An 18,396-nucleotide genomic window follows, 5' to 3' on the forward strand; every position below is an offset into this window, starting at 1 on the left:
CGGCGGCTTGGTCGGCTTGGGCGGCTTAAGCGGCTTGGGCAGCTTGAGCGGCTTGAGCGTTGTGGGGCGGCGGCTTGAGCGGCTTGAGCGGCTTTGGCGGCTTGGGCGGCTTGAGCGGCTTGAGAAGCTTGGGAGGCCTGAGCGGCTTGGGCGGCTTGAGCGGCTTGGGCGGCGGCGGCTTGGTCGGCTTGGGCGGCTTAAGCGGCTTGGGCGGCTTAAGCGGCTTGGGCAGCTTGAGCGGCTTGAGAAGCTTGGGAGGCCTGAGCGGCTTGGGCGGCTTGGGCGGCTTGAGCGGCTTGGGCGGCGGCGGCTTGGTCGGCTTGGGCGGCTTAAGCGGCTTGGGCAGCTTGAGCGGCTTGAGCGTTGTGGGGCGGCGGCTTGAGCGGCTTGAGCGGCTTTGGCGGCTTGGGCGGCTTGAGCGGCTTGAGAAGCTTGGGAGGCCTGAGCGGCTTGGTCGGCTTGGGCGGCTTGAGCGGCTTGGGCGGCGGCGGCTTGGTCGGCTTGGGCGGCTTAAGCGGCTTGGGCAGCTTGAGCGGCTTGAGCGTTGTGGGGCGGCGGCTTGAGCGGCTTGAGCGGCTTTGGCGGCTTGGGCGGCTTGAGCGGCTTGAGAGGCTTGGGAGGCCTGAGCGGCTTGTGCGGCTTGAGGTGCTTGGGCGGCTTGGGCGGCTTGAGCGGTGTGTCGGCGGCGGCTTCTGCGGCTTGAGCGGCTTGGGAGGCCTGAGCGGCTTGCGCGGCTTGGGCGGCTTGAGCGGCTTGAGAGGCTTGGGAGGCCTGAGCGGCTTGGGCGGCTTGAGGTGCTTGGGCGGCTTGATCGCCTTGAGCGGTGTGTCGGCGGCGGCTTCTGCGGCTTGAGCGGCTTGGGCGGCGGCGGCTTGGTCGGCTTGGGCGGCTTAAGCGGCTTGGGCAGCTTGAGCGGCTTGAGCGTTGTGGGGCGGCGGCTTGAGCGGCTTGAGCGGCCTTGGCGGCTTGGGCGGCTTGAGCGGCTTGAGAGGCTTGGGAGGCCTGAGCGGCTTCTGCGGCTTGAGCGGCTTGGGCGGCGGCGGTTTGTTCGGCTTGGGCGCCTTAAGCCGCTTTGGCAGCTTGAACGTCTTGAGCGTTGTGGCGGAGGCCGCTTGTGCGTCTTGAGCGGCTTTGGCGGCCTGAGCGGCTTGAGCGGCTTGGGCGGCGGCTTGGGCAGCGGCTTGAGCTTTGTGGCGGCGTCGGCTTGAGCGGTTTGGGCCGCTTGGGCGGCTTGAGCGGCTCGAGCGCCTCGAGCGTTGTGGCGTCGTCCGCTTGGGCGGCTTGAGCGGCTTGAGAGGCTTGTGAGGCCTGTGCGGCTTGAGCGTCTTGGGCGGCTTGGTCGGCTTGGGCGCCTTGAGCGGCTTGAGAGGCTTGAGAGGCTTGTGAGGCCTGTGCGGTTTGGTCGGCTTGAGCGGGTTGTGCGGCTTGGGCGGCTTGAGCGGCTTGAGCGGCTTGGGCGGCTTGAGCGGCTTGAGAGGCTTGTGAGGCCTGAGCGGCTTTATCGCCTTGAGCGGCCTGTGCGGCTTGGACGGCTTGGTCGGCTTGAGCGCCTTGAGAAGCTTGAACGGCTTGGGCGGCTTGTGCGGCTTGGGCGTCTTGTGCGCCTTGAGCGGCTTGGGCGGCGGCTTGGGCAGCTTGAGCGGCTTGAGCGGTGTGGCGGCGGCGGCTTGGGCGGCTTGGCTTGTGCGGCGGCTTGGGCAGCTTGAGCCTTTCGAGCGTTTTGGCGGCGGCGGCTTGGTCGGCTTGGGCGACTTGAGTGGCTTGAGAGGCTTACGAGGCCTGAGCGGCTTGGGCGTCTTGAGCGGCTTGAGCGTTGTGGCGGCGGTGGGTTGAACGGCTTGGGCGGCTTGAGTGGCTTGGGCGGCCTGAGCGGCTTGATACTCGAGATACTCTTGTGCATCTAAATGTTTTGGCTATTCTCAGGCTTTCACCTTTTCATACATTTTTAGACCCAGTTGGCAAATTGATTTAAATATTACTGTGATTGGCATTAGAATTGTGTTAAATCTACAGATGAATTGAAAATACTTGAAATCTATACAACATTGAGACTTCCTCTTTATGAATATGATCTTTCAATCCATTTTTAAATTTTTAAGTATTTAAATTATTTTTATTGAAGTATAGTCAGTTACAATGTGTCAGTTTCTGGTATACAGCATAATGGTTCAGTCATACTTATACATACATATACTGGTTTTCATATTCATTTTCATTATAGGTTATTACAAGGTATTGAGTATAGTTTCCTGTGCTATACAGTATGAACTTGTTGTTTATCTGTTTTACAAATAGTAAATATTTGCGAATCTCCAACTCCCAATTTATTTCTTCCCATTCCCTCCCTGCCATAACCATAAGTTTGTTCACTATGTCTGTGAGTCTGTTTCTGTTTTGTAGATAAGTTCATTAGTGTCAATTTATTTATATCCATTTTATGGTTTTATTAGTGTATTTTGTATATTTGTAAAAGTTTTTATCACGGATAATTAAATTTATTCTTAGTAAATTTTTTTCTGGTAAATGGTATCTATTTTTAAGAAAAATCTTTACTAGTTATATGTTGCTGGTATACAAAATACAATTGATTTTTTATGTTGACTTTCTGTAAAACACTTTGCTAAGCTCTTTCACTAATTCTAATTTTTCTGGAATTACTTTAAGCTTTATACATAATTATATAAACTATTAATATTATTCTTACTTTCTGATATTTATAACATTTATCTTCTCTTGTTCAGTGGTTTGAGTTTTCAGTGTCAAATAGAACATCAAGAATGTGTGTCTTCACCTTGTTTTTGATATTTATTTTACTATTAAGTACACTGTTCTTACTGGTTTTGAGTCAAAACTTTCTATCCATTTAAGGAAATTTCCTTCATTTTTCAGATTATGTGAGTTTTTACAATGATTGAATTTGAATTGTATCAAATTATATTTTCTGTTCAAACAAACTATTAACCTTTTTTCCTCCATTGTCAATAGGTGAATTACAGTTAGAGGTTATAAATCTTAAACTACCGAGGTACCTGTGGTAGTTCAATCATCATGCATTTTTTTGTGTATACAGCAGGCCTTGGTTATGCTACTGTTTTGTGGATTGGGTTTTGTTTCATGGGTGGATTTGGTCTATAAATTTCCTTTTCTGGTTCAGCCTGCTAAGGGAGTAGGGGGTTAGTATTACATTTCTTTCTCTGGAGTAGTTTTCTGTTGATTTGCAATCTTGGGAGTTCCCTGGATGAAATTCAAAACTGCTCCCTGTAAACAGAAGGTGAAGAAGGAGTCAGATCACACCAGATTGATAGGTGGCAGGTTTAATATGTAAAGCACGCTACACACGAGGCTTGTCTTGGCAGTGACAAGGCAAGTAGATCTCCACACATGCCCACCAGAGTCTTAAGAGTTTATAGAGAGGGCTTAACTGGGTTCAGTCATCTACACCATCCAGAGAGTCCCAACAGCACCGTGCTCTCTTCAGGCTGTGTCTTTGAGGTGGCTTCTAGCATGGGAACAGTGGGTAGAACATAAATTCCAAGGACAGGGTAGGGGTGAGGAGTCCCCCATTGCCTGGGCCCAGTTCTTGGGTCAACCAGTAGTCATATCCTCTGGAAGACCCCCCCTCCAACCTCTGCATAGACTGAAATGATTTGTTTCTTGGAAGTTTAGTGAGATTCCTTTGCCCAACTGCCTGGGACTAGTACTTATTTGTAGGACATTTCATTGTGATATTATTTTTTAAATATTTGTATAGGTTTTCAACCTTTTAATTTTTCCCCCATTCTTAAAGTACTATTCCCATATAGTAAAATGCACAGGTCTTAATGTGCATCTTGATGAGTTTTGACTAAAACATACCTATCCTTTCAACCAAATGTAGAATAATTCCTTCACCCCACATGTTTCCTTCATGCCACTTTCCAGCCAGTCCAACCCCCCAGCCTTCTATTCTCAACAAGCAACCACTCTTATGAATTCCAACATCATACAGTATCTTTGTCACTAAGATTTTATATTAATGGAAAATCTATTTTGTTTCTGTTTCTTTTGTTCAGTATGTCTATGAGATAACCCATGCTGTTGTGTCAATCATTCTTTTTTTTAATGGAGGTACTGGGGATTGAACCCAGGACCTCATGCATGCTAAGCTAAGCATGTGTTCTATCACTGCGCCATACCCTCCCCCTGTTGTGTCAATCAGTAACTAATCCCTTTCTCTTTTTGTATAAACTTTGTCTTTTTCCTTGGATAGACATTGATTTATTTCCAGTTTACTGGTAATTGTGAATAAAATGTCATGTACTTCTTGTGCAAGGCATTGGGAACATACGCTTTTATTTCTCTTGGTTAACTACTTATGTATAGAATTACTGGGCCATAGTGGGACTCTACATTTAACATCAAAAATAACTGCCAGTCTTCTTCCCAAAGTCACTGTTATCACTGTAAACTGTCAGCAGTCCTTCCTCCAGCAGTTCCACAACCTCATCAACATTGGGGCTTTAGTTTGAGCAGTTCTGGTTGGGGGTGTGTGTAATTATTGATTTGATGGAGTTTTTAATAGATTCTGGATACTAGCCATTTTCCAGATAAGTGCATGTGGAGTATTTTCTCCCAGTCTGTGGCTCATATATTTAATTTCTTTTTTTTTTTTTTAACATTTTTTATTGATTTATAATCATTTTACAATGTTGTGTCAAATTCCAGTGTTCAGCACAATTTTTCAGTTATTCACGGACATATACACACTCATTGTCACATTTTTTCCTCTGTGAGTTATAACATTTTGTGTATATTTCCCTGTGCTATACAGTGTAGTCTATTCTACAATTTTGAAATCGCAGTCTATCCCTTCCCACCCTCCACCCCCCTGGTAACCACAAGTCTGTATTCTGTCTGTGAGTCTATTTCTGTCCTTTATTTACGCTTTGTTTTTGTTTGTTTGTTTTTGTTTTTTAGATTCCACATATGAGCGATCTCATATGGTATTTTTCTTTCTCTTTCTGGCTTACTTCACTTAGAATGACATTCTCCAGGAGCATCCATGTTGCTGCAAATGGCATTATGTTGTCGGTTTTTATGGCTGAGTAGTATTCCATTGTATAAATATACCACATCTTCTTTATCCAGTCACCTGTTGATGGACATTTAGGCTGTTTCCATGTTTTGGCTATTGTAAATAGTGCTGCTATGAACATTGGGGTGCAGGTGTCATCCTGAAGTAGATTTCCTTCTGGATACAAGCCCAGGAGTGGGATTCCTGGGTCATATGGTAAGTCTATTCCTAGTCTTTTGAGGAATCTCCACACTGTTTTCCATAGTGGCTGCACCAAACTGCATTCCCACCAGCAGTGTAGGAGGGTTCCCCTTTCTCCACAGCCTCTCCAGCATTTGTCATTTGTGGATTTTTGAATGACGGCCATTCTGACTGGTGTGAGGTGATACCTCATTGTAGTTTTGATTTGCATTTCTCTGATAATTAGTGATATTGAGCATTTTTTCATGTGCCTTTTGATCATTTGTATGTCTTCCTTGGAGAATTGCTTGTTTAGGTCTTCTGCCCATTTTTGGATTGGGTTGTTTATTTTTTTCTTATTGAGTCATATGAGCTGCTTATATATTCTGGAGATCAAGCCTTTGTCGGTTTCACTTGCAAAAATTTTCTCCCATTCTGTAGGTTTTCTTGTTTTATTTCTGGTTTCCTTTGCTGTGCAGAAGCTTGTAAGTTTCATTAGGTCCCATTTGTTTATTCTTGCTTTTATTTCTTCTAGGAGAAAATTTTTGAAATGTATGTCAGATAATGTTTTGCCTATGTTTTCCTCTAGGAGGTTTGTTGTATCTTGTCTTATGTTTAAGTCTTTAATCCATTTTGAGTTGATTTTTGTATATGGTGTAAGGGAGTGTTCTAGCTTCATTGTTTTACATGCTGCTGTCCAGTTTTCCCAGCACCATTTGCTGAAGAGACTGTCTTTATTCCAATGTATATTCTTGCCTCCATAGTACTCAACGGTGAAAAACTCAAAAGCTTCCCACTAAAATCTGGGACAAGACAAGGATGCCCACTATCACCACTCCTATTCAACATAGTCCTGGAAGTCCTAGCCACAGCAGTCAGGCAAGAGAAAGAAATAAAAGGGATCCAAATTGGAAAAGAAGAGGTAAAAGTGTCATTATATGCTGATGACATGCTGCTATATATAGAAAACCCTAAAAGGTCCACACAAAAGCTACTAGAGCTGATTGAAGAATTCAGCAAGGTAGCAGGTTACAAAATTAACGTTCAAAAATCAGTTGCATTTCTTTACACTAACGATAAATCAACAGAAGAAGAAAGTAAAGAAACAACCCCCTTTAAAATAGCACCCAAAGTAATAAAATATCTGGGAATAAATCTAACCAAGGAGGTGAAAGAATTATACACAGAAAACTATAAACCATTGATGAAGGAAATTAAAGAAGACTTTAAAAAATGGAAAGATATTCCACGCTCTTGGATTGGAAGAATCAATATTGTTAAAATGGTCACACTGCCCAAGGCAATCTACAGATTTAATGCAATCCATATCCAATTACCCAGGACATATTTCACAGAACTATATTTAATTTCTTAATGGATTTTGGAACAGCTCTTTGCTCCCTAGTTAAGTAACCTTTACCATCTCAAATCTGCAAAGGTGTTTGTGTGTGCTTTCCTCCTAGAATCTTCATAATTTTAGCTTTTATGTTTAGGTCTGTGGTAGATCTCAGAATAAAGTTTGCCTAAATGTGAGGAAGGATGCAAAAGTTTTTTGTGTGTTTGTTTTGTTTTTGCATATGAATATCCAGCTGTTCCACTACTATTTGTTAAAAAGATTTGATTTTTCAAATTGGACTGCTCCAGCCTTTTTGTTGAAAATTGCTTGACTGTTTAAATGTGGTCTTTCTGAACTTCATACTATTCCATTTATCCCATTTTCCTATAGATAAGACAGTGCCTACTCCCCTACTGCACTGAATATATGTGATGAGAACAGACATCCTTGACTTCATCCTGGATTTAGAGGAAAAGCATTTAGTCTTTCACCATTAACTGTGGTTTATTTCTTACTGTGGGATCACAGATTTAAAAAAAAAAAAAAAGAGTAACTCTGATTTAGAAGGCAGTTACTTAATTTTATTCATCTTTGTTTCATATGCCCAACATAGTTTTTTGGTGCCTTTTTGTATTTTAAAAATTAATCCGTGAGTGATGACCTGAGTCACTTGGTGTGGTAGTGTTCCTTTTGGTAGCTGGCAACGTACTGTGATAACTGCTCTTAGTTCACCTGTCTGTAACCATCATATTTCAGGATGAATAAACAAACTAAATAACACCCCCGAGAATTTTCCATTTAGGATACTGTTTTGTATATATGTTGTCTCTAGCATTTTAAACTTTTCTGTATGTGTTCATATCTTTTATTTGCTGATCCTTTAAACTCTTTAACACAGACAATGTGAGATTAAAGAAGAGTCAAATCTCTTTATTCCCAATCATGAAATTTGGAAGATACATTGTTAGGGACACAGACAATGCTTATCAAACATGAATAATAAATTTTACTTTAAAAATACATTTAAAATACTCACTTTTGCAATTTCGGAGGTGCATAGGCATGTTAGAGCTGTTTCTAGTTTTCAGTGATCTGGTTGAAGAGAAAAAGCCTTTAGAAACTTTGTGATCTGTAGTGCTTATCCCTGGTTTCTTTCTGAAATAATTAATGTGATGATACAAGTCAGTGATGTGTTTAGCATATTACTTGGGCATTCCTTTAGGAAGAAGCATCTTTTAAAAAGTGGGTTTGAGCTTAGAGGTCTGAGATGGTTCCGTGTGTGTGTCTCTTTGTGTTTGTGTGTCTGGCATGTGAATGGCATCTCTCTCTTCTCCATGGGTAAAGTCTGAAAACCCATAACCCGTTAGTTATGCTTGGTATAAATTACTCCTTTTCTCTACTTTAAAACATTGTATTGATTTTGTTTTCTAGTTCAATTTTGTGGGGAAACTGCTTGGACCAAGAGGAAACTCCTTGAAGAGGCTACAGGAAGAAACAGGTGCTAACATGTCTATCCTGGGCAAAGGATCAATGAGAGATAAAGCAAAGGTATGAACTTTGAATTTGATACTTAACACACACAGGAAGTTACCTGTAACACCCATGGCCACATTTACAAGCACATCTGAACTCTTCCAATAATTTCCTATGATTTTTGCCCTCTGGGACTAATTTATTACACGTTCTGATGTCTCCTCTATAGTTTTTGTTTTTCTTTGTTTTTCTTTTTAAAATTTTTTGCCCTTGAACAGCTTTTTAAAAAATTGGAAGTACGGTCATTTACAATGTGTCAATTTCTGGTGTATAGCATAATGTCCCAGTCATGCATGTAGATACAAATACTCTTTTTCATTAAAGATTACTGTAAGGTATTGAATATAATTCCCTGTGTTATACAGAAGAAATTTGTTGTTCATCTATTTTTATCTATAGTAGTTAATATTTGCAAATCTTGAACTCCCACATTTATCCCTTCCCACTCCCTTTCCCACTGTAAAACTGTAAGATTGTTTACAATGTCTGTGAGACTGTTTCTGTTTTGTAGATGAGTTCATTAGTGTCTTCTTTTTCTTTTAGATTCCACATACAAGTGCTATATGATATTTGCCTTTCTCTTTTCTGGCTTACTTCACTTAGAATAACAATCTCCAGATCCATCCATGTTACTGCAAATGGCATTATTTTCTTCTTTTTTATGGCTGAGTAGTACTCCATTGTATAAATATACCACAGCTTCTTTATCCAGTCCTCTGTCAATGGACATTTAGGTTGTTTTCATGTCTTGGCTATCATATATTCTTTAATATTTTTTGTTATATGTTCTTGAGGTATCTCATAGTCTTAGAGTAGAAACTTCACTTTTCATGCTTTTATGCTCTGACTCATTCTCCAAGATTTAAATTAGGCAGGGCTTCCCGAACCCTTGTGATGGGCTAATAAACCTCTTGTCACTTAACCATAAAACAAAACTATTCTATTGAAAAATTCTGTTTCTCTCATTAAACTGTTAGTTCCACAGACCAGAGAAATGTCCTAGTCAGCCTTGCATTCCCAGAGCTTCTGTGTCGGATCTCCATATTTTCTAAAGCAGATAGGTGTATATTTTTTATTCCCATGTAGTTGGACATCTTTTCCTGTTCACAGAGTTTGAAATTGGATTCCATTTTTCCTGTGAGCATGTTAGGTACCAGCATAAGTGTTTGAAAATCTAGCAAGAAACAAATTTACTTCTATAAAGTTTCCTTCAGGTTTAATTTATTGACACTACCTATTACTTACAATCGTGTTTCTATATTGATTACTTTTTGGGTGATCCATCCTGTTTGTCTATGCTTAGAGTATGTTCATTGTTTCTTTACAAAGCGAAAGACAGTGAAAACACTGAATAGCAACAACATTAATAAGAATGTATTCCACTATAAAATACACTTTTTAGAATCTAGATAAGACCTTAACTGCCAGGGGTGTTGGACATGCGGCTGAAAGAAAACCACAGATATGGATATGGAAAAAATTCCCTTAGTAAACACTTGATGGCAATAAAAATAAAGCCTTGATAAATTTTGGTTACTTTACTGCTATTTTGCCTCTCTGCCACATGACCTGAGCAGAAAGGAATATTTTATGTGATTTTATTTTTCTAGCAAATAAATAAAACTCATTTGATTCCTCAGTGGACATGTGTATGTGTGCATGTATGTATACAGCCACATAAACGTCTATTCCTGCATTAATTGCAGAAATACTTACTAGACATACTATGTCTCATTTACAATTCTAGTTCACAGTAATGACTATGAGAAAAAAAATGGCCCTGGAGTTTACATTTCAGTGGGAGAGACAGACAATAGCTAAGTGAATGAATAAATGTTGTCCTTTCAGGCATTGATAATTGTCACGGGGGAAATAAAACAGGAAGGGAAAAGAGGTTAATGATGGGAGTAGTTTGGTGTGATGATCACGTGGAGAACTGGGTCATGAGAAGGAGAGTGCAGGCGTGATGGCTCTGAGGGAGAATTCAGCCTGTCTATAGCTGTCTGGGCAACTGGAGGCGGATCTTTCTTTATAACCTTACTTATTCTCATGTGGCTGCCACTCACTTTCCTTGCTCACCTTCATAGCAAAATTCTCTGAGAATTTTATTTGCAGTCAGTTGCCCTCACCCATTCTTTTTCTTATTTTGTTTATTAATAAGGTTGATTCTTGCATACATTTAGTGGCCAATGTATCACTTCTTTTTTAAATTTTTAAAATTTTTATTGATTTGTTTTATTTGGGGGGAGTAATTAGACTTATTTACTTATTTTTAAGTGGAGGTCCTGGAGATTGAACCCAGGACCTTGTGCACTCTGGGCATGCACTCTACCACTGAGCTATACCTCTCCCTATCAGTTCTTTTTAAAATGTCCTATTCTTTCATTTTTTTCCTCTCAATTTTATTGGGATGTAATTGACATACACGCTATAAATTTAAGGTTTACAGCATCCTGATTTGACTAACATACATCATGAAATGACTACCATAATAATTTTAGTGAACATCCATCAAATCATACAGACATTAAATAAAAGAAAGAAAAAACACATTCTTTGTGATGAGAATTCTTAGGATCAACACTCTTTACATTCCTCTGTATCACAGAGCAGAGTTACTGCAGTCCTCATGTTGAACATTATGTCCCTAGTACTTATTTATCTTATACCTGGGAGTCTGTACCTTTTGACCACCTTCCTCCAGTATCCCGCCTCCCTCGCCCCACCGCTTGTAACCACAAACCTGATCTCTTTCTAGGTGTTTGTATGTTTTTGGAGTGTAATTGACCTGAAACACTGTGTTAGTTCCTGGTATACAACACAGAGATTCCATGTTTCTGTACACTTCAGAAGGATCACCACAGTAAGTTACCATCTGTCACCATACAGAGTTACTACATAATCACTGATTGTATCTCCCACACTGGGCATCTCATCCCTGTGACTCGTTTATTCTGTAACTGGAAGTTTGACCCTCTTCATCTCCTGCACCTGTTTCTCTCTTCTTTCCCACCTGCCCTCTGGCAACCACCTGTTTGTTCTCTGCGTCTACGACTCTATTTCTGCTTGTTACGTTTGTTCATTTTTTTTCTTTTTTAGATTCCATATGTAAGTGAAATCATATGGTGTTTGTCTATCTCTGTCTATTTCACTTAGCTTAATACCCTTTGTGTCTATCCACGTTGTCACAGATGACAAGATTTCTTTTTTTAATGGTTGAATAATATGACATTATATGTATTTGTATATATACCACATCTTTATCTATCATATATTGATGGACGTTTAGGTTGCTTCCGTATCTTGGTGGTTGTGAATAATGCTGCTGTGAACATTGGGGTACATCTACCTTTTTGAATTAGTGTTTTTGTTTTCTTTATAAGAATACCTAGGAGTGGAATTCCTGGATCATATGGTGGTTCTATTTTTAGTGTTTTGAAGAACCTCCACACTGTTTTCCATAGTGGCTGCACCGATTTCTATTCCCACCAACACTGTTGGAGGGTTCCCTTTCCTCCACATTCTTGTCAGCACTTGTTATGGGTTGTGTGTTTGATGACAACCATTCTGACAGCTGTGAGGTAGTGTCTCATTGTGGTTCTCATTTGCATTATCCCGATGAGTAGTGATGTTGAGCATCTTTTCATGTGCCTCTTTGCCGTCTGTATATCTTCTTTGGAAGAATGTCTCCTTAGGTCCTCTGCCCTTTTTTAAATCACTTTTTAAACACTTACTTGGTTTGTTGTTGTTGTTGTAGAGTTGTATAAGTTCTTTGTACATTTTGGATACTAACCCCTTGTTGGATGTATCGTTTGCATGTATCTTCTCCCATTCACTGGGTGGCCTTTTCATTTTAGTGATCGTATCCTTTCCTGTGCAAAACTTACTAGTTTGATATGGTCCCATTTGTTTATTTCTGGTTTTGTTGCCCTCGCTCAAGGAGACAGATCCAAAAAAACACAGATCCAATAAAAGACCCATGTTAAAGATTGTTCTGCCTGTTTACTTCTATGAGTTTCATGGTTCCAAGTCGTACATTTAAGTCTTTAATGCATTTTGAGTTTATTTTTGCATGTGGTGTGAAAAAGAAGTCCAGCTTGTTTTTTTTGCAGGCAGCCGTCCAGTTTTCCCAACACCATTTATTGAAGAGACTGTCTTTTCTCCATTGTATATACTTTCCTCCTTTTTCATGGATTAATTGACCATGTAAGTTGGGGTTTGTGTTCACTCTCATTCATTCTTTATTGTTATCCTTCTCAGTTCTGGGGACTGGATCCTCCTCCTCTTCCAGACCCCCAAGTCCAGGGCTTAGTCGCCAGACTTGCTTCTTCCCTTTGTGATCTCATACCATCTGTGTGCTCCAGAACCCACAGTGTATATGTCCAGCTCCCCATCTCTCCCTTGGCTTCTAGATTTATGTATTTAACTGCCTGCTCACCATGTCCATGTGGATGTCTAATAGACATTGCAATGCAGTTTGTTCAAACACACGTACAAATACATACATACATATATATATTTATAACACAGGGTCATATATGTATATGAATGATGTACGTATTATTTCTTCAGCTACACGCATGATACTCATACTTGCCTACATGTGAAGTACGTGAACTCATACAGAGAGAGAGAGGTTGGAAGAGTGAGAGAGATGCCTTGTTGGCTTTAGGGGCCAGTGGATACACTGTGAGCCGTGTCATCTCAGACTTAAGGGTGCCTTCTCTTTTTGTCTTGTGTTTGTTCAGAGCAAATCTTGTAGAAAGAGGAGATTAAAAACAGCCTTTATTCAATTGAACGCTGCTTGGTAGCTTAAACCATTAGTTATGTTTATTTAAAGTTCTGGAGGTACGTGAGGAGGCCCTTCACAGTGTACGGTACATGGGGCCCTGTTGGTCTTGCCCAGACCTGCACAGTTGGGGGTGCGCCCCTCCTCAGGCAGCCAGCACTCTAGGTCGGGGCCAGCCCTCCCCCAGCACCCAGCCCAGGGCTGCACAAACACAGATGTTTTCTAAGTGAGGGAAGCATTCATTCCTCCATGCATCCTCTGGCTTTGGGATGAGTCGGGGAGAAGGGTTGGGACTTGAGCCTCCATCACCACTTTTTACTGATAGGGTGCTGGCCTTGAAAACCAACCCTGGGTCAGGGTTCATGCCTTGAGGGTGAAGGTCTGCCCTGTATGGTTCTGCAAAGGTGCCCCACAGAGCAAGCCAAGCCTGCTTTCCAGCCCACACTCAGCTGCAAAGCCCTGAGCCTGCTGACGGAAAAGGGCTTTTTTCTTTACAAGGTTGAATCTGCCTAGAGGAGATCTCTTCTTCTCATTTTCTGCAGGGAAATAAGCTTCTGCTAAGTCAGAAGGGGTGCTTTTTAGGTCTTTCAAACAAAGCTTCCCAAGGTCTTGGGAGGGTAGGAAATGCGGATACCCTGGCTCCAAAATTCTACATTCCTGTTAAGTTCTTGACGTGTTGAAGCTGTAATCCTTTCAAGCATCAGAATATTCTGAGCTAGCGTCTCCATACCTATATTTCCCTTCAACCTCCCCCAAAATCCCAGACAGGAAACTTGACCCAAGTCACTGGTGTGCGTGCCCATTCCCAGTGCTCCCAGGCCTCTCTGTTAGAACCTGCTGCAGCCACACAGGTAGATGGTCCACAGGTATTTTAAGCCCTCACTGTTCCAGGCTCCTGCGTGCCTCCCTGATAAGGTAAATGGAAGTTGCATGCATAGGGGAGGGGCACTGGCTGCTTTCCTTGAGCCGAGACACAGGTGTCCTGAGTATTTTTTTTTTGATTGAGGTATAGTCATTTTACAGTGTTGTGTCAATTTCCAGTGTAGAGCATAATTTTCAATCATACATGAACATACATATGTTCATTGTCACATACTTTTTCACCATGAGCTACCCCAAGATCTTGTGTATATTTCCTTGTGCTATACAGTATAATCTTGTTTATCTATTCTACATATGCCTGTCAGTATCTACAAATTTCGAACTCCCAGTCTGTCTCTTCCCACCCCTTTCCCCCCGGCAACCACAAGTTTGTATTCTATGTCTATGAGTCTGTTTGTGTTTTGTATTTATGTTCCTTTTTTTTTCTTTTAGATTCCACATATAAGCAATCTCATATGGTATTTTTCTTTCTCTTCCTGGCTTACTTCACTTAGAATGACATTCTCCAGGGACATCCATGTTGCTGCAAATGGCATTATGTTGTCATTTTATGGCTGAGTAGTATTCCATTGTATAAATATACCACTTTTTTATCCAGTCATCGGTCGACGGACATTTAGGCTGTTTCCATGTTTTGGCTATTGTAAATAGTGCTGCTGTGAACACTGGGGAGCAAGTGTCTTTTTGAAGTAGGGGTCCTTCTGGATACAAGCCCAGAAGCAGGTTTCCTGGGTCATATGGTGAGTCTATTCCTAGTCTTTTGAGGAATCTCCATACTGTTTTCCACAGTGGCTGCACCAGACTGCATTCCCACCAGCAGTGTAGGAGGGTTCTTTTTTCTCCACAGCCTCTCCAGCATTTGTCATTCATGGACTTTTGAATGATGGCCATTCTGACTGGTGTGAGGTGATATTTCACTGTAATTTTGATTTGCATTTTTCTGACAATTAGTGATACTGAGCATTTTTTCATGTGCCTATTGATTATTCCTTTGTCTTCAACGGAGAATTGCTTGTTTAGGTCTTCTGCCCGTGTTTGTATTGGGTTGTTTGTTTTATTCTTATTAAGTCATATGAGCTGCTTATATATTCTGGAGCTCAAGCCTTTGTTTCAACTTTGGCAAAAATTTTCTCCCAATCCATACATTGTCGTTTTGTTTTGCTATGGTTTCCTTTGCTGTGCAAAAGCATGTAAGTTCAATTAGGTCCCATTTGTTTATTCTTGCTTTTATTACTGTTGCTTGGGTAGACTGCCCTAGGTGTCCTGAGTATTCTGATGGAAACTCCCCAGGTAGGGCTATTCAAGGAGGAAGGACAAGCCTGGGCAGCCAAGAACCTGGAATTAGGGGAGGCTGAGCCATGTTAACACTAGGGAAGGGGCGTCTGTTTTTCCTGTGGATTGCCAGTAATCACAAAAATGCTTGATCCTCCCTAGATTCAGTAGTGCTGCATTTAAGCATCATAGATTCATCCTTTTCCTTGACGTTCAGAGGGTATGGTTAGTATCATGATACAGCACAGTGATGAGCTTTGAGGCAGCCTGCCAGGTGTGTGGGATTTGAAATAAATCCTAAAGCTGAAGATGTGGGATTTTTTTTTTTCCTGCTCTACTTTCAAAGCCATAGGATTTCAAATAGTTTAATAAGATTAAAAGTTACTCCTGTGATGTTAATACACCACTTGACAAGAGGTCTTTGCCAGAGTGGACTGAGTCTCAGCCAACAGATAAGTGAAAATCCAGAATGTTTGCACATAAAGGTAAGGTTCCTTTGCAGCATGGACAGAACCACGAGCAAGGTTTGAAGACGAGGACAGCTTGCTCCAGGGGAAGCCCAGCCTTGGGCCGAAGTGCACTCCTGAGGGAGGCTGCTGCACGTGCTCTTCTTACTTTGTTCTGGGACTAGTGCCGGGTTGAGTTCTGATGGGGTGCATGCCGTGGGCTTGCTCCAGGGGATCGCAGCCCAGCCCAGCCCCTGTGCCATCCTGGAAACAGTGAGGGGAGGGGGAGCAAAGCAGCATGTGAGCATCACACAGAACAGATTAGGAGAAGAGACTCCAAAGGAGCGAGCAGGGGCGTCTCTGGGCAGTGAGATTGCTGGCCGCTTTTATTTTCTCTGATTTTCTGTGTTTGCCCAGTATTTCTATAATAGACATGACCTGAATTTATAACTATATTGTTTGAATATTCAAAAAGAGATCCATTCGAAGAAAATGAGATGAGGGGAGGGATAAATTAAGAGTCTGAGAGTAATAGATACACACTACTATATATAAAATAGATAAACAATGAGGTCCTGCTGTAGAGCACAGGGAACTATGTTCAGTATTTGCAGTGGCCTATAGTGGAAAAGAATCTGAAAAAGTCTAGACATGTATGTGTGGCTGAATCATCCCGCTGCACACCTGAAACTAACACAGCATTGTAAATCAACTAGGCTTCAATTTAAAAAAAGAAAATGAGGTAAACTTGTGTAAAATGAACCTAAAACAGGGAAGGGAAGGAAGGCAGGAGAAAGAAAAAGAACTCTGGTAGAAGTATTTGGGATGCTGAATCACCGTCCTGGTTTCTCATCTTGTTTTCTCTGAAAACCACACAGTTTATTATCCAATGCTAAAAAGAAGGGAGAAGAAAACATTTATGAGGCATTGACTTAACTGAAAATAAGACTGAAAACAAGACCTCCTTCCTGCGCTCAGGGTGGCTTAGCGAGGAAGTGTGGCACACGTACGCGTGTGTGTGGTCATTAAACTTTGAACTTCTATGTTTGTCCGTGTGCCAGGCACTGTGCTCGGTTCTGTGATTCACAGAGAAGTACATAGAGGTTATTGTCCTGAAAGGGCTGACCATGTAGTAGAAAGAAAAGAAAGTTAAAGTGGTGATGACAGTATAGTCAGCAAGTGTCACAGTAAGGGCAGGACCAGGGCGGCCTGGCAGCACAGAGCGGCACTGAGCCCTGACCTGGGAGGAGTAGGGGTGCTTCATAGGAAGAAGTGATGCCTGAGCTGCATTTTGAAGGATAAGGAACATCTAGCCTGGGCGAGGGGGTGGTGGAGAGCAGTAGCATGTCAGGCTCCAAGGGTGTATAAAGGAAGGAGGCAGGAGAGTGCTGTGGCTTCTGGGAACTGCAAGTCACCCCGTATAGCACAGCCATGTCTGAGATGGGCAGCCCAGAGTGATGAGTTAGAGTGGCCAGGTCGTGAGGGTCATGTGCTGTGCTAAAGCCTTTGAGTTCCACCCCAAGCAATGGGAGGACTTTAAAGAAGGAGAGTGGCATAGACAGATGGGCATTACAGAAAGATTCTTCTAGCAATATTGTGCCCCAGTGAGGCAGACTAATTAAGAGAGGAGACTAAGGCAGTAATCTGTGCAAGAAATGAAGTCTCAAATAAGATAGTAACAGGGGAAATGATGAGAATCAAAGAATACTAAGGATGTTGATTCAAAAGAATTTGATTGATGGGCTGTGGGACGGGGGTTAAGGGAGGAGTCGAGATGGTCCCTCGATTCCTGGCTTGGACAGCTAGGTGGATGATGGTAGTATTCTCTGAGGGGGGAGGAATGTGGAGCTACAGTCGGAGCATGTAGAGTTTATCATGCCCATTGGACACTATATAAAAAACCTGAAAGCAAACTCTAGACTTGGAGCTCAAGAAAGAGATGTAGGCTCAGGAGTTATTGGGGGCCCATCACAAGCAGGTTGCAGCTGAACTTTTTGGTAATGAGATTATGCAGAGGGAGAGAGAAGAAAAGAATGCAGAAGACCATGAGGAACATGAATTTTAAGAGGCAGCCGGAGTAGAGGGAGCCCGCCAAAGAGCGCAAGCTGGGTATGGGGCGCTGGGGCAAAGCCAGGTATGTGTGGGATCTCGGGTCAGGCTCACTGTCTAGTCAGCCGTCCATGGAAGAAAGGGCAAAGAGCGCATGACGAGGGGGAGAAGTGCCCACGCCAGCTGAGTTTGCCTCTAACTAAAATCTCCTTGGGCGTATGTCTGCCAACACTTCATTTCCAGAACATCTGGGAATACAAGTTGCTTTCTGTTTGTTGAACTGGACATACTGCCTCCTCAGACAAAATGACGGTTCTGTTGGTAAAGACCATGAGGAAAGCGATTTGGGGAAGGCAGAGGACAGTGTTGGCCATGTGGGGGGAGCCAAGGGAAGCAGGGCTCCCTGTGGAGGAGGACTGGTCACTCACCGGTTCAACAAAGATTTCAGAGCCCGCTGTGTGTAGGCTACTCCCAGGCTGATGCTTCAAAGAAGTCCAGAAAGGCAGTGAATGAAACTGTGCAGGTAAAGCAACCAGGGTCCACTTGTGAACTTGGGGTGCTTGTAGGAGAGGCTGATTGCTGTGCGTCCAGAAGTGAAGGGGGGAGGATGTGAAGGCAGGGAGTGTACACTAGTCTGGAGGATTTGAATTTGAGTGTAAAGGGAGTGAGACAAGGTTGCAGCCAGAGGAGAGCAGCCACGATGAGGAAGTGGTGTCAGGAGGAAGGGTGTCGGGAAAGAAACGAACATGCTCATGTTCCCAAGGTAGAGTCAGATGAAACAGTTTGACGATCCAGGTCAAACGATAACCAGTGGAGAGAGGACTCCAGGTGGGTGTGTGTTGGAGAAACACAGCAT

General features: G+C 42.5%; 1 protein-coding gene across 2 annotated transcripts in view; it reads left to right on the forward strand.

The window, feature by feature from the left end:
* The window catches only part of LOC116149083 (tropomyosin-1, isoforms 33/34-like), a 69,457-nt gene that overhangs the window by 8,987 nt on the left and 42,074 nt on the right, over positions 1-18,396 (forward strand). For both annotated transcript variants that reach the window (XM_064478089.1, XM_064478087.1), the window contains exons 2-3: positions 8,001-8,117; positions 10,861-10,965. In XM_064478089.1, coding sequence (XP_064334159.1) covers positions 8,001-8,117; positions 10,861-10,965 — 222 coding nt within the window. The remainder of the gene's footprint in view (positions 1-8,000; positions 8,118-10,860; positions 10,966-18,396) is intronic.

This window comes from Camelus dromedarius, chromosome 23, assembly GCF_036321535.1.
Source record: "Camelus dromedarius isolate mCamDro1 chromosome 23, mCamDro1.pat, whole genome shotgun sequence".
Classification (NCBI taxonomy): Eukaryota; Metazoa; Chordata; class Mammalia; order Artiodactyla; family Camelidae; genus Camelus; species Camelus dromedarius.